The sequence below is a fragment of the Micromesistius poutassou genome (assembly GCF_964030765.1).
Source record: "Micromesistius poutassou genome assembly, chromosome: 14".
In the NCBI taxonomy this organism is placed as follows: domain Eukaryota; kingdom Metazoa; phylum Chordata; class Actinopteri; order Gadiformes; family Gadidae; genus Micromesistius; species Micromesistius poutassou.
This window is the reverse complement of record NC_140284.1, coordinates 4,286,054-4,298,256: the sequence shown is the minus strand read 5'-3', so window position 1 is coordinate 4,298,256 and position 12,203 is coordinate 4,286,054. Positions and strand designations below refer to the sequence as shown.

Below are 12,203 nucleotides of genomic sequence, written 5' to 3'. Positions count from 1 at the left end.
TCTCTCTCTCTCTCTGCTCTCTCCCTCTCCCTCTCTCGCTCTCTCCCTTGTGCCCCGCCCTCTGGTGCAGCAGCTCCACCCTCTTTTAGTTATAAGCCCGGTCCATGCAGTGTGGTTGTGTTCATACCTCAGGGTTCTCTGTGTCCGGGTAGGCTGTCCAATCCGTCTACGTGATTATTTCCTGTATTAAAGACGCTCCACAAGGTAAGGGCCCGGTCGTCATCGCTCTCCATTCCTCCCTCGTATCGGTTGTGTATTTGTCTTCTGTCAGATGCTCAATTCTGGTGCCGGGTTTCTGTTTGATATTACAGGTAACTCATTTGGTATTTTATTGGTTTGTGTGTGTGGAAAGATGCATGCATTGGGTTTTAATATTTGTCATTGTATTATTAGATTATTTTTGAAATTGGTATCATTCTCTGATGAACTTTTTTCTCAATTTGTCAAATCACAATTTAACTGAACCAAAAAGACAGCAAAATTGAACTCGTGGATAAAAATATAGAATGGTTAAATGTTTTTGCAAGGAATTATTATTCGTCCTCAACACATACTCCCCTTATACTCAATATACTCTTTATACTCAACATGTGTACATTAAAATGCTGGAAAGAAATCAAAGGCATTCTATATATTGATTGTAACCTGATCAAAGGCAAATCATTTTCATACATTTTGATTATTACTTAGCTTTATTTTGTATTTTCATTGAGTTCACTTTTGATTGGCTCAATTGGAATTTGGGTTAAATTGGGTTGCAGCAAGGCAGCGCAGTTTAAGAGAGTTGGAAACATCCGGGTCCCACTAATTAATATCCATTTGTCACGGCATCCTTTTCCCATACCACACACGATATTGTCCCACATCAATATGTATCCAGATTATTCTGGTTTGTCAGTGTGTGTGTGTGTGTGTGTGTGTGTGTGTGCGTGTGTGTGCGTGCGTGCATGTGTGCGTGTGTGTCCGGTGTGTGTCCGGTGTGTGTCCATTGTGTGTACGCATGAATGCAAAGCTGAAGCCAAACTGTCAGGTTTGGGTGAGGGGGTGTGGGGAAGAAGCAGCAGTGTGGTGAGAAAGTAGCTGGGAAACAAACACACACACACAGTCACTGTCTAAGCAGCCCCTTCTCCTATGACTGCAGGGTCCCATCAGCAGAATGAGCCCTCTCTGAGGTGAGCTGGAGTCATCCACAGCTGCAATCACCATCTGTGCTGTAGGTGTGTCCCTGATAACTACTGTTACAGTTGTGTTCTCTGCAGGTGTTTCCTTAACACACTTTGTAGCTCAGGTTCTCTCTGGGATTTTTCTCAGTAAAAGCGTCAGGCAGGCATTCCTTTTTTTTTTATTTGATCGTATCCCCTTTTGGTCTATTGTAATGTGTAAAGAATTTAATATATGTCAAAATGAATTAAATAAATGACGGTCGGTCGGTAACTTATCCTGACTAACTAACTTATAATAATTATTGCTTATGTTCATTACACAGTAAAAATCGGGTCTCTTTCGTACCCAATAATATCTCAGATATGTGTAAAATAATTATCGGCAAGAATATCCATCGACAGATCATGTTTTTGTTGTTTTAATCCTTGCCAATGTGTGAATATTTCACTGATTATTGTGGCTGCTGGACTGATGCTGTGCACTGACTTGTTTCTTTACCCGTTTATCATACCAATACCCTCAAATATTTGATTGATGAAGGGCCATCTTGCATAGCTGTGTGTGTGTGTGTGTGTGTGTGTGTGTGTGTGTGTGTGTGTGTGTGTGTGTGTGTGTGTGTGTGTGTGTGCGTGTGTGTGCATCTCTGTGTGTGTGTGTGTGTGTGTGTGTGTATTTGTTTTGTGCGGTGTGCATGCGTCTGCTTGTGTTTGCGCATGTGTAATTATTGCCCCAAATTCATTGTTCAGCAAACATCTGGGTTGCAAGTAGCAACAAAAGCACAAAGGAGAGGCCGGGAGGTGAGCCGCAGAGAGGGCAGAGAGGCCAGGCAGAGCAGGGAGAGCTCGCAGGACACAAAGAGGAGCCAAGTGTTCTGTAAATACACGGAGGTCGTTTAGCTGCACAGCTGTGGCAGTGAATGAGGAGCTGCCCTGCTACTGTGTGTGTGTGTGTGTGTGTGTGTGTGTGTGTGTGTGTGTGTGTGTGTGTGTGTGTGTGTGTGTGTGTGTGTGTGTGTGGGTGTGTGTGTGTGTGTGTGTGTATGTCAGCTTGTTTGAACTTAAGTAAAAGTAAGAGTGATTTGAGGGGGTGCTATTTTATAGGGTCTTCTTTGTGATCAGAATCTTTCTCTTGTACTTTCTAAAATGTTGTATCTGCAAACCTGTGTGTGTGTGTGTGTGTGTGTGTGTGTGTGTGTGTGTGTGTGTGTGTGTGTGTGTGTGTGTGTGTGTGTGTGTGTGCGTGTGTGTGTGCGGAAATGGAAAGCAAATGTTAACTGAGTTCTGGGTTTAATTATGCGCGGGCCGTGTCCATGTGCACAAGAAGGAACTTACTGAATATGATGGAGGGGGAAACACACAGACTCATCCAAGACCATATTGCAACCCCTCTTAGTGGAGCCGGGGATAATACACCTTTGTGTGTCTTTATAATACAATCATTAATATTAATCGTGTTATATTATGACGTACGCTACGTCATTGGCGGGAAGTGGAGTTCGGAACACAGAACTTCTGAACCACTCCGTCTAGAACGTAATGGGGAAGATGTCTTGTGTGTTTGTGTCGGTACATGCAGACATAATAGACATAAGTATAATGATCTTCCGTTATTCAAATACACAAACACACGGACACACACAAGACACACACACCACCTACAAGGGGCCGAGACGCAGAGGTCTTCCCTGGGGAGGAGACAAGCTCCATTTGACACCCCGGGCCACGGGGGTGGGCCCAGGTCAGGGAGCGGGTCAGAGCCTCCTGACCGGGGAGACACTGACTCAGTGTCTTCACACACACACACACACACACACACACACACTGGTAAACAGGTGAGGGCAACAGGAGGAGAAAATGCCTGAAAATGCCACACACAATGCCAAACAGATGGACGAGTCTGTGTCTGTGTGTGTGTGTGCCACACAGAGAGAGAGAAAGAGAGAGAGAGAGAGAGTGTGTGTGTGTGAGAGTGTGTGTTCACGAGAGAGAGAGAGAGAGAGAGAGAGAGAGAGAGAGAGAGAGAGAGAGAGAGAGAGAGAGAGAGAGAGAGAGAGAGAGAGAGAAAGAGAGCGATAGTGAGTGTGTGTGAGAGTAAGTGTTAGTGCAATGGGATGTTAATAGATGCGAGCGTGTGTGTGTGTGTGTGTGTGTGTGTGTGTGTGTGTGTGTGTGTGTGTGTGTGTGTGCGTGTGTGTGTGCGTGTGTGCGTGCACGTGTGCAGGGGGGCAGCAGACAGACAGATGCATCTGGGGTGGTGGTAAATAAAGATATCTTCATGTCAGTCTGATCCGGGGGAGGAGAGAATGGGAGAAATGCTTTTGAAGGAGTGCTGGATTTTCCCATGGATGCAGCTGTGTACCACATCATCTCACCTTTACAGTATGCCAGCCACCACACTCACATTCCTCCCTAAGCCCTAAGCCCTACGTCTTATATTCAGTGCGTCTTTGAGTACTAACGTGTGAATCTAAAAAAACACACCAAACACACACACACACACACACACACACACACACACACACACTACTATCTCAACTAACAATGCATTTTTATTGTTTGTATTGTTTTTATGCCTTGTGTTGTTTAAACGACAACATTTTCCAGATCCATCATCCCTTGGTGTGTTGGCTCATCATGTAGCTTAGCAAGAATGTACGCATCAATTATTAGCAAGTATCATCACTTCAGCTGGTTGGCGTTAGTGTAATTGTCATTCTTGATAACAATCATGAGTATTGTCATAACCCACGCAGCCAGTTAAGATAAAAGACAACATAACTACTTAAACGAATCAAATAGTATAATACAAGAATGAGGAATGAGAAGAGGAAGAGTAGAGGAATATGAAACAAAGACATCCCAACTACCTAATCCTTACTCGGACTTCTTTGCTTACATTATTTTAAGAATAGTCTATTTTATTTTTATTTATATATATATTTACAAAATATTTATTTTGTAAATATATAAAGGAATGGATACTAGTATTTCTTTATCAAATGAATGCAAACTTTACATATTATAACACTTCTAAATAAGCTTATGCAAATAAGCTTGTGAGTCAAATGTGATTCAAATGAAAGTAGGTAACTCTGTTGTTCCTTAAGCCTATCCATAAAAACGTTGTCCACAGGCTGCGGTCTTGGAAAAAGGTTCCGGCAAGTGTAGTTTTAAGAGCAACCATCATCTTAAGACTACCACAAACTGGATGACATCAAGATAAAGCGGTATTAACCAACGAATGGGAAATTTACCATGCGTTGTTGTATGTAAAATATCCAGACGATGGACATCTGGAAGTAGTTTGGGGGGGGGAACAGGGGCACGCACAATGCCAGCTACACTTCTAGAAGGTTTTCTGCTTATTTTTTAGACTGTCTAGGCCCAGCTGGGCAGGGAGGACTCCCAGTCGAGTGTGACCAGCTACACGGCAGTGGTTTTGGCAGCAGATGCTAGAAGTGCAGACCTCATGTACCACCGAACTCATGCATGAGCTAGCATGCTAAACCACCGCTAAATCATGCTAATTCATGTTAAATCAGCACTGACTCTGATTTAATTTGATGGGACGTGCAGAACAGGTGATGTATCCCATGAATAATTAAAGAGTGTATTTATTTATGTATACGTGTGTGTGTGTGTGTGTGTGTGTGTGTGTGTGTGTGTGTGTGTGTGTGTGTGTGTGTGTGTGTGTGTGTGTGTGCACATGTGTGCGTGAGTGAATGTGTGTGACTGTGTGTTTATGCGTGTTAACAAGTTAACAGGGCATGTAGTGAAGTGTAAATGGTATGATCATCACCTTTTATAGCATGTTCAATAGATCCTCATGTGCTCATCTGAGATCATGTGGCCTACATATGTTTGGTTGCCAAGAAAAAAAAAAACTTTGCATCAAATTAATCTAATGTAAGTGAATTTACATTAACTATTCTTAATTTCTGTAATGCAATTCAAACGCATAGAGACATACTGTGTCACCGTTCTAACACGTTATGTAACAATAGTGTTTTTCACCATTGTATAAAACCCGACTGTATACACCCTCTAACGGCAGAAAGGGGCATAGCATGTCCTGAGGTACAAACTTACCAGTTTTTTTCTAGATCATTAACTGTTCTTTTTTTTATTGTTCAGTGAGTGTCTATTAGCATCAGAAGCTACGTTGTTTTATCTCTATCCTCCTTCCTGCAGTAGACTAGACTGCAGTAGAAATTGTGAAGTAGACATTTATATGTGTGTTTATAATTGTGTTGATGAGGTAGGCTAGCACTGACAGACAAAGTTATGAGTAATTACAATTAGTTGGCTTCATAATGGAATATTTGGAAATAATATATAGGCCTACAATATTAAGGGAACTATGATATATAGTTATATCATAAAAAATAACAGCTCGTTTGTTCACTTGAAAGTTGAAAGTTTTCCTTAATCCTAGACCATAGTAAGTGAAAGTTTTCCCAAAGTCGCCAAACTGGGGGGGAAACACCTTGAAGCTCTTAATAAAGGGCCATCTTGAACGTGTTTACTCTCTGGAGGCTGTTGGCTGCTTAAAGTGTGACTGAATGTCACACAAACTGCGCCAAATGTCTCTCAAAAGTTGGACACTTTTCACTCCTTTGTTGCCTTGCCCGGCCAATTCAAGTGTCCTCTTTCCTGATACGCTCTGCTACGATTCCCTCTGCAGTGAAATTCAGCATAATGTTTGCTTCTTTTGGCTGAAAACAGATGTTCTTAGGACTAGGGTAGTACCATGAATCATAAACGTTTGAAATGTAAGAGGGCTTTTGATAAATCTGCTATTCTTTTAGGTTGCTTTCGGTCTGATTGTGAACTCTGGCCTGTCTGTGTCTATACGGCGTTGGTTTATAGTTTTGGTATGCTCAGTGTTGTAATTCTTAGGTGTCTCTACATTGGATGGCTCCAGACATATTCAGATGGAAGAAATTACCCCTTTTTCCACCATACTTCCATTAGCCACTTGACCATTCGGTCAAGGGGTTGGTTCTGCAAACCTCATACCGTATACGTTTATGCACAGAGGGTTGAGCAGAATATTGAGGCTGGAATCTGTGCGTCGGGAGCAGAGACAGCTCCAGACTGACCCTATTCATCAAAAGTCTCTGGCACGCCGCTTCTTTCATGGCTGCGGGGAGGATGGGCCTCTTTTCAAAGGTGCCGGGGAGAACGGCCGTCAAAGGGGCAGAGAGTAGCAGCGCCGTGTTAAAACCAGCATCCGGCCGACAGAAGGTTAAAGGGTAACAAGGATGCTTGTCCTGCCTAGTGATGATGATGGAAAAGGCCCAGAGGATGAGGTCCATGATGGGATTAGAATGAAGACTTGTGGTGCGTTGGTCGCTGTATCTATGGATGGATGGATGAATGGATGGATGGATGGATGGAGTGATGGATGAATGGATAAATGGAAGAATGTGAGAATGAATGGATGATTGAATGGATGGATGGATGGAAGGGCAGGATTTCATGCAAAGTAGGCCTTTGTTAAATTAAAGATTATAACTTTACTGCAATCATTCCTATAGTAGTAACTCGAAGCCTGTGCTTGTTTTGAGAGTAACATCCTGCCTGGAAAAATAAAATACTTTATTCTTGGTGGGACAACAAACATATTGCATGGTGGGACAACAAACAATAGAACGATAGAAATAAGCGTGTGAACAAGAAATACATGAAAATGGGTGGATAATCAAAATAATAACGATAATCATTCTGGTGGATGCTGTCTCCTTGTTCTTGTTGTTGTTCACCAATTCTAATTTATGATAACCTTGCCTTCTTATAATCTCCTAATCTTATCTTTTAATTTGAATAATCATATTCATGTGTGGTTTGGCGACGAGAGTTTTCGTCATAAGAAACACATAATGTGTTATCTTATTGTCTCTATCTGGGATAAACTCTGCGTACATTGATATATTTGATTCCCTTATTGTGTATTTGGAATATGTCAGACAATATAATAAATAAAAACGTAACGGCAGAGATTTCACCTTCTTTTTCCAATCAATAAATTGTCAAAAGTAAAAAAATGAAAACAGTTTTCGTAGTGAAACACGGTTTGTTTGCCGCTGCCAAAAGATAAGGATTAAGAAAAATGCCTTTGCAAACAGTAAGTGTCCCGTCATCTTGTGGTAAATAGCCGTCGGCCGATTAGTTTAGACGTTGAAAGCTGCGCGTTCTTCGCTCTCAGGAATGTTCCGTTCATACCCCACTATGACTGGTATCTGGACAACACTGACGCTCTGACTAACGATAACACCGCAGACACCCGGAGACACGTCCTCAAGTCCTCTAATCCGGTCGTGAATTATTATTCATTTATATAAAAAATTGGCAGATGTGAAAAGTCCAATTCCAATAGAAAGAAAGACGTCTCTGTGAATAAGCAATAAGAATAAGAATAATGTGAAGTTGAAAAATAATCAGAAATATTGTATTTCCTGTTTTTAGAAACAGCACAATTTATTAATTTATTATTGGTTAATCAATCAGTTCTTACAGATGTTATTATTGCTGGTAATATAATACGATCCCATTTGACCGTTGGCCACTGTAAGGAAGCCAACCGTTTGCCTGGTACCAAATACTAAATTTGAATCAATTAGGTTAAATTACAATTCATTTTATCATCTTAAAAGCAAAAAAGTAATTTTTTTCCTCATTACCATATTTAGAATTAAGATTCCCGTTGGGCTATCATGTGGGCCCTTTGAGACTAATTAAGGACTGTTTAAATAAACTGACTTGATGCGAAAATGATGATGACTTTGTAATGATGATGATGTTTAAATTTGTTGAAATACACTAATGACACCAACAAAGAACGGCATATGTTTTGTTAACACACACCCACACTCACACACAGACACACACACATTCTCTCACACATACAGACACCCACACCCAAACCCCCCCCCACACACACACACACACACACACACAACCACACACAACCACTACACTACGGTATTCATTAGTGTTTATTATAGTTTCCCTCTTCTGCTTCCCCTGCCAGGCCCCAGCCATGCCTCCCCTCCCTGCCCCCCTCTTCCTGGTGGCGCTCCAGCTTGTAGGACTCAGGGTTGTCCACTGTGGGGCGTACTACGGACACAAGCAGCACCCACAGCACCACCAGCCCATGCAGCACGTCCAGCACATGGGCATCGGTAAGGAGGGATTCCCCCTGCCACAGTTCCACGGTAAAGAGATGCCCTACATGCAGTACCCCCACTACAGGAAGGAGATCCCCCCCCAGATGCCCATGCACATGGGGAATGAGAACGCCCATAAAGGTGGTGGCTACAACAGCAGGCAGGACAAAGGTGAGAGTCAACTTTCAAAAGGTGTTCGAGAACAACCACAGAATGATCATGTCATTACATACATACATGCATATATACATGCATGCATACATACATACATACATGCATACATACTTGCATGCAAACATAAATAAATGCATATAAACATACATACATACATACATACATACATACTGTACATACTTAAATTTATTACATATATTCATTCATACATACATACAAACACGCACACACACGCACACACACACACACACACATACATACATACATACATATATTACATATATTCATTCATACATACATACAAACACGCACACACACGCACACACACACTCACACACACACACACACACACACACATACATACATACATACATATATTACATATATTCATTCATACCTACATACATACACACACACTCACACACACACACATACATACCTACATACATACATACATACATACATACATACACACACACATACATACACACACACACATACATACACACATACATACATACATACATACATACATACACACACACACATACATACACACATACATACATACATACATACACACACACATACATACATACATACATACATACATACATACATACATACAATCATTCATACCTACATACATACATACATACGATCATTCACACATACATACGTACTGGTTGTGTTATGGGTATTCACGGGTGAACATGTGCCCACTGCCCACAGGTCAGACAGTCCCCAGCGGTGCTGAAGGAATGCCCCAAGGTGGGCCAGGTCTGGCCGGGCCTCCCGGACCAGAGGGCCCCATGGGACCCGCCGGACCTCCTGGAAACGGACAGCCAGGTCCCGCTGGACTACCAGGCCCTCTAGGTCCACCGGGGACACCCGGGGTGGGCAAGCCAGGTATGCCGGGGCTGCCGGGCAAGCCGTGTGGAAACGGTGAGCAGGGCCCACAGGGGGAAATGGGTCCCAGTGGCAGCGAGGGCCCGATCGGACAGCCGGGGCCTCAAGGGAATCCTGGACCACCGGGGCTGCCTGGAATAGGCAAGACAGGGGGTCAGGGTCTTCCAGGCCAGCCGGGCCCCAAAGGCGACCCCGGACACAAAGGCCTGCCAGGCCTGCCGGGATTACCGGGACCCAAAGGGGACAAAGGGATGGGTCAGCCGGGACAACCGGGACACAAAGGCCTCCCCGGACCCCGGGGGCCGCCTGGCGCAGGTGGTCTGCCTGGCATCGGGAAGCCTGGTGCGAACGGACAGCCGGGACAACACGGACCACCAGGGAAGCCTGGACCTCTGGGGCTGAAAGGACACGCCGGGCCGTCCGGAGTGGGCGGGGAGCCTGGCCCCCCTGGTCTACCCGGTCATGGGAGACCAGGTCAGAACGGCCTGCCTGGACAGCCAGGACCGCTGGGGATGAAAGGTCACCCAGGTCCCCCGGGTTTACCTGGGAAGCCAGGACTACCTGGTTTTGGAAAACCAGGATTCCCAGGACCCAAGGGTGATAAGGGTATGGGTGGTCCACCGGGAGGACCGGGACCTGCTGGAGATAAAGGTCACGGTGGTCTGCCTGGTATGCTTGGACCTCCTGGGCCAAAAGGGCAGCCGGGTTCCCCAGGTCTTATTGGACCGTCGGGCAGTGGTGGAGCCCCTGGTCCCAAAGGAGACCAAGGAGTAGGGGGACCTAAGGGGGTTGATGGAGTCAAGGGAGATCCTGGCCTGCAAGGACTTCCTGGTAAGGATGGTCTACCGGCAGAGCTTGGTGAGCCAGGACCAAGAGGTCCACCGGGAACCGTCGGGCCAAAAGGAGAAGATGGACACAAAGGTTTACCTGGGGCCCCTGGTTCCACGGGACCACCAGGTCCAAAGGGACAAGGCGCGGCTCCTGGTGAAGTTGGGCCCCAAGGTCCAAAAGGAATTCCAGGGCTGGACGGCGCAGCAGGACCTATCGGACCACCTGGTATTCTTGGTCCAAAAGGAGACAGCGGTGCTCCTGGTGAGCCTGGCATTGCAGGTGTGGGGACTCCAGGTGTTACTGGCCCCATTGGACCCCCAGGGAAGGAAGGTACCGCAGGACCACCAGGAAAACCAGGTCAGCCTGGTTCCCCCGGACCTCCAGGCCCACCTGGAGCCGCTGACCTGAATCCGGATTTGATGGGAGTCCTTCCGGGGATGGGCCCTGAAATCGATGGGGTCAAGGCTGGTGGTTATGAAAAGGGAAAGTTTGGGGCAAACGGGGCAGAGGTATTGGGGGCCAGCGGCTTGGAAATGCCAGCGTTTACAGCTTTAGTCACGACACCCTTCCCCCCCGTGGGTGCCCCCATTATCTTTGACAAGCTGTTGTATAACGGCCGCCAAAACTACAACCCTCAGACAGGTTTGTTCACATGTGACATGCCCGGCATTTACTACTTTGCTTACCACATTCACTGCAAAGGGGCCAACATATGGGTGGCGTTGATGAGGAACAATGAGCCTGTGATGTACACATACGATGAATACAAGAAGGGTTACCTGGACCAAGCGTCGGGCAGCGCAGTGCTACCCCTACAACCGGGGGACACCGTGTACATACAGATGCCTTCCGATCAGGCCGCAGGACTTTATGCTGGCCAGTACGTCCACTCGTCCTTCTCAGGATATTTATTGTACCCAATGTAAAAATGACAACAACACACATTCGTATTTTTGTAAAAGAATAATTTTCGGTCAAAATAGGCAGGTGTATAACGGGATGACACAAAGTAAGCCCTAATTATGAAATACATTTAAGTGTAAACACATTTAAAATGTCAACAATCTGTTGCGGGCGGTTGACAGAGATTAAAGCCTTATAAGAAAGGTATGAGTGTGTTGAACAGTTCAATGATTTTCATATTTACAGACATAAATAAACAAATTGAATGTGTAACCTTGCAAAATGTTCACGTGAAATTGTGCTCTACACAATGTATGTGAACCTTCAAATCCTGTGCGTGTATGTGTGTGTGTGTGTGCGTGCGTGTGTGTGCGTGTGCGTGTGCGTGTGCGTGTGTGTGTGCGTGTGTGTGTGTGTGTGTGTGTGTGTGGGTGTGTGTGTGTGGGTAGTTGGGTGGTACTTGGAAAGTGAGAGAGGAGGGGGTTTAACGTGTGCAGTATGGTTGTTGCGACAGTGTCATGCTGTTGCCTCGATGTTTCATCACTCACCAAGTATGGATAACTTTATACTAAAGCTGGCAGCTTCCCTGTGTGGCAAAGAATGTATGAAGGAAGGTTTGACATGTATTTCCTGTCAAACAGAGATTAGGCATGCTGTGTTTAGTGTGCATACCTGAATAGGTTATTTTTTTTCTACTCTGAATTGTGATTGGTTATTTTCTAACGCAGACAAGACGTTGTGTGAGGAGAGAAGTTGTAAGGTGAAAGTTTGTCAGGTGGTAATGTTTACTGGAATGATGGAAAAGGTTAACAGCATTCACTAAACGTTCTAAATGAAGTGTTTACAAATGACTCAATCCCGACACAGAAGAGTTTTACTTTGAAGTACAAATACTCCTTTTAGGCCTACTCCAAAATAATGCTGTACTTTATTTTAATAGAAGAGTAAGAGGAAAGGTAAAATACTCAAAACCACATGGGTCAAGAATTAATGATATGATTAAATAAGGAAAACTAAATAGTTATGCATACTCTACATAAATGTTAAAAGTGAA

General features: G+C 44.4%; 1 protein-coding gene across 1 annotated transcript; it reads left to right on the top strand.

Moving 5' to 3' along the window:
* The first annotated feature begins 164 nt into the window (after positions 1–164).
* Positions 165–11,303, top strand: col8a1a (collagen, type VIII, alpha 1a). The gene is made up of 3 exons (XM_084478432.1): positions 165–204; positions 8,197–8,503; positions 9,239–11,303. The coding sequence occupies exons 2-3, from the start codon at positions 8,206–8,208 to the stop codon at positions 11,170–11,172; spliced, it is 2,232 nt and encodes a 743-aa protein (XP_084334558.1). The 5' UTR covers positions 165–204; positions 8,197–8,205; the 3' UTR covers positions 11,173–11,303.
* The last annotated feature ends 900 nt before the right edge of the window (positions 11,304–12,203 follow it).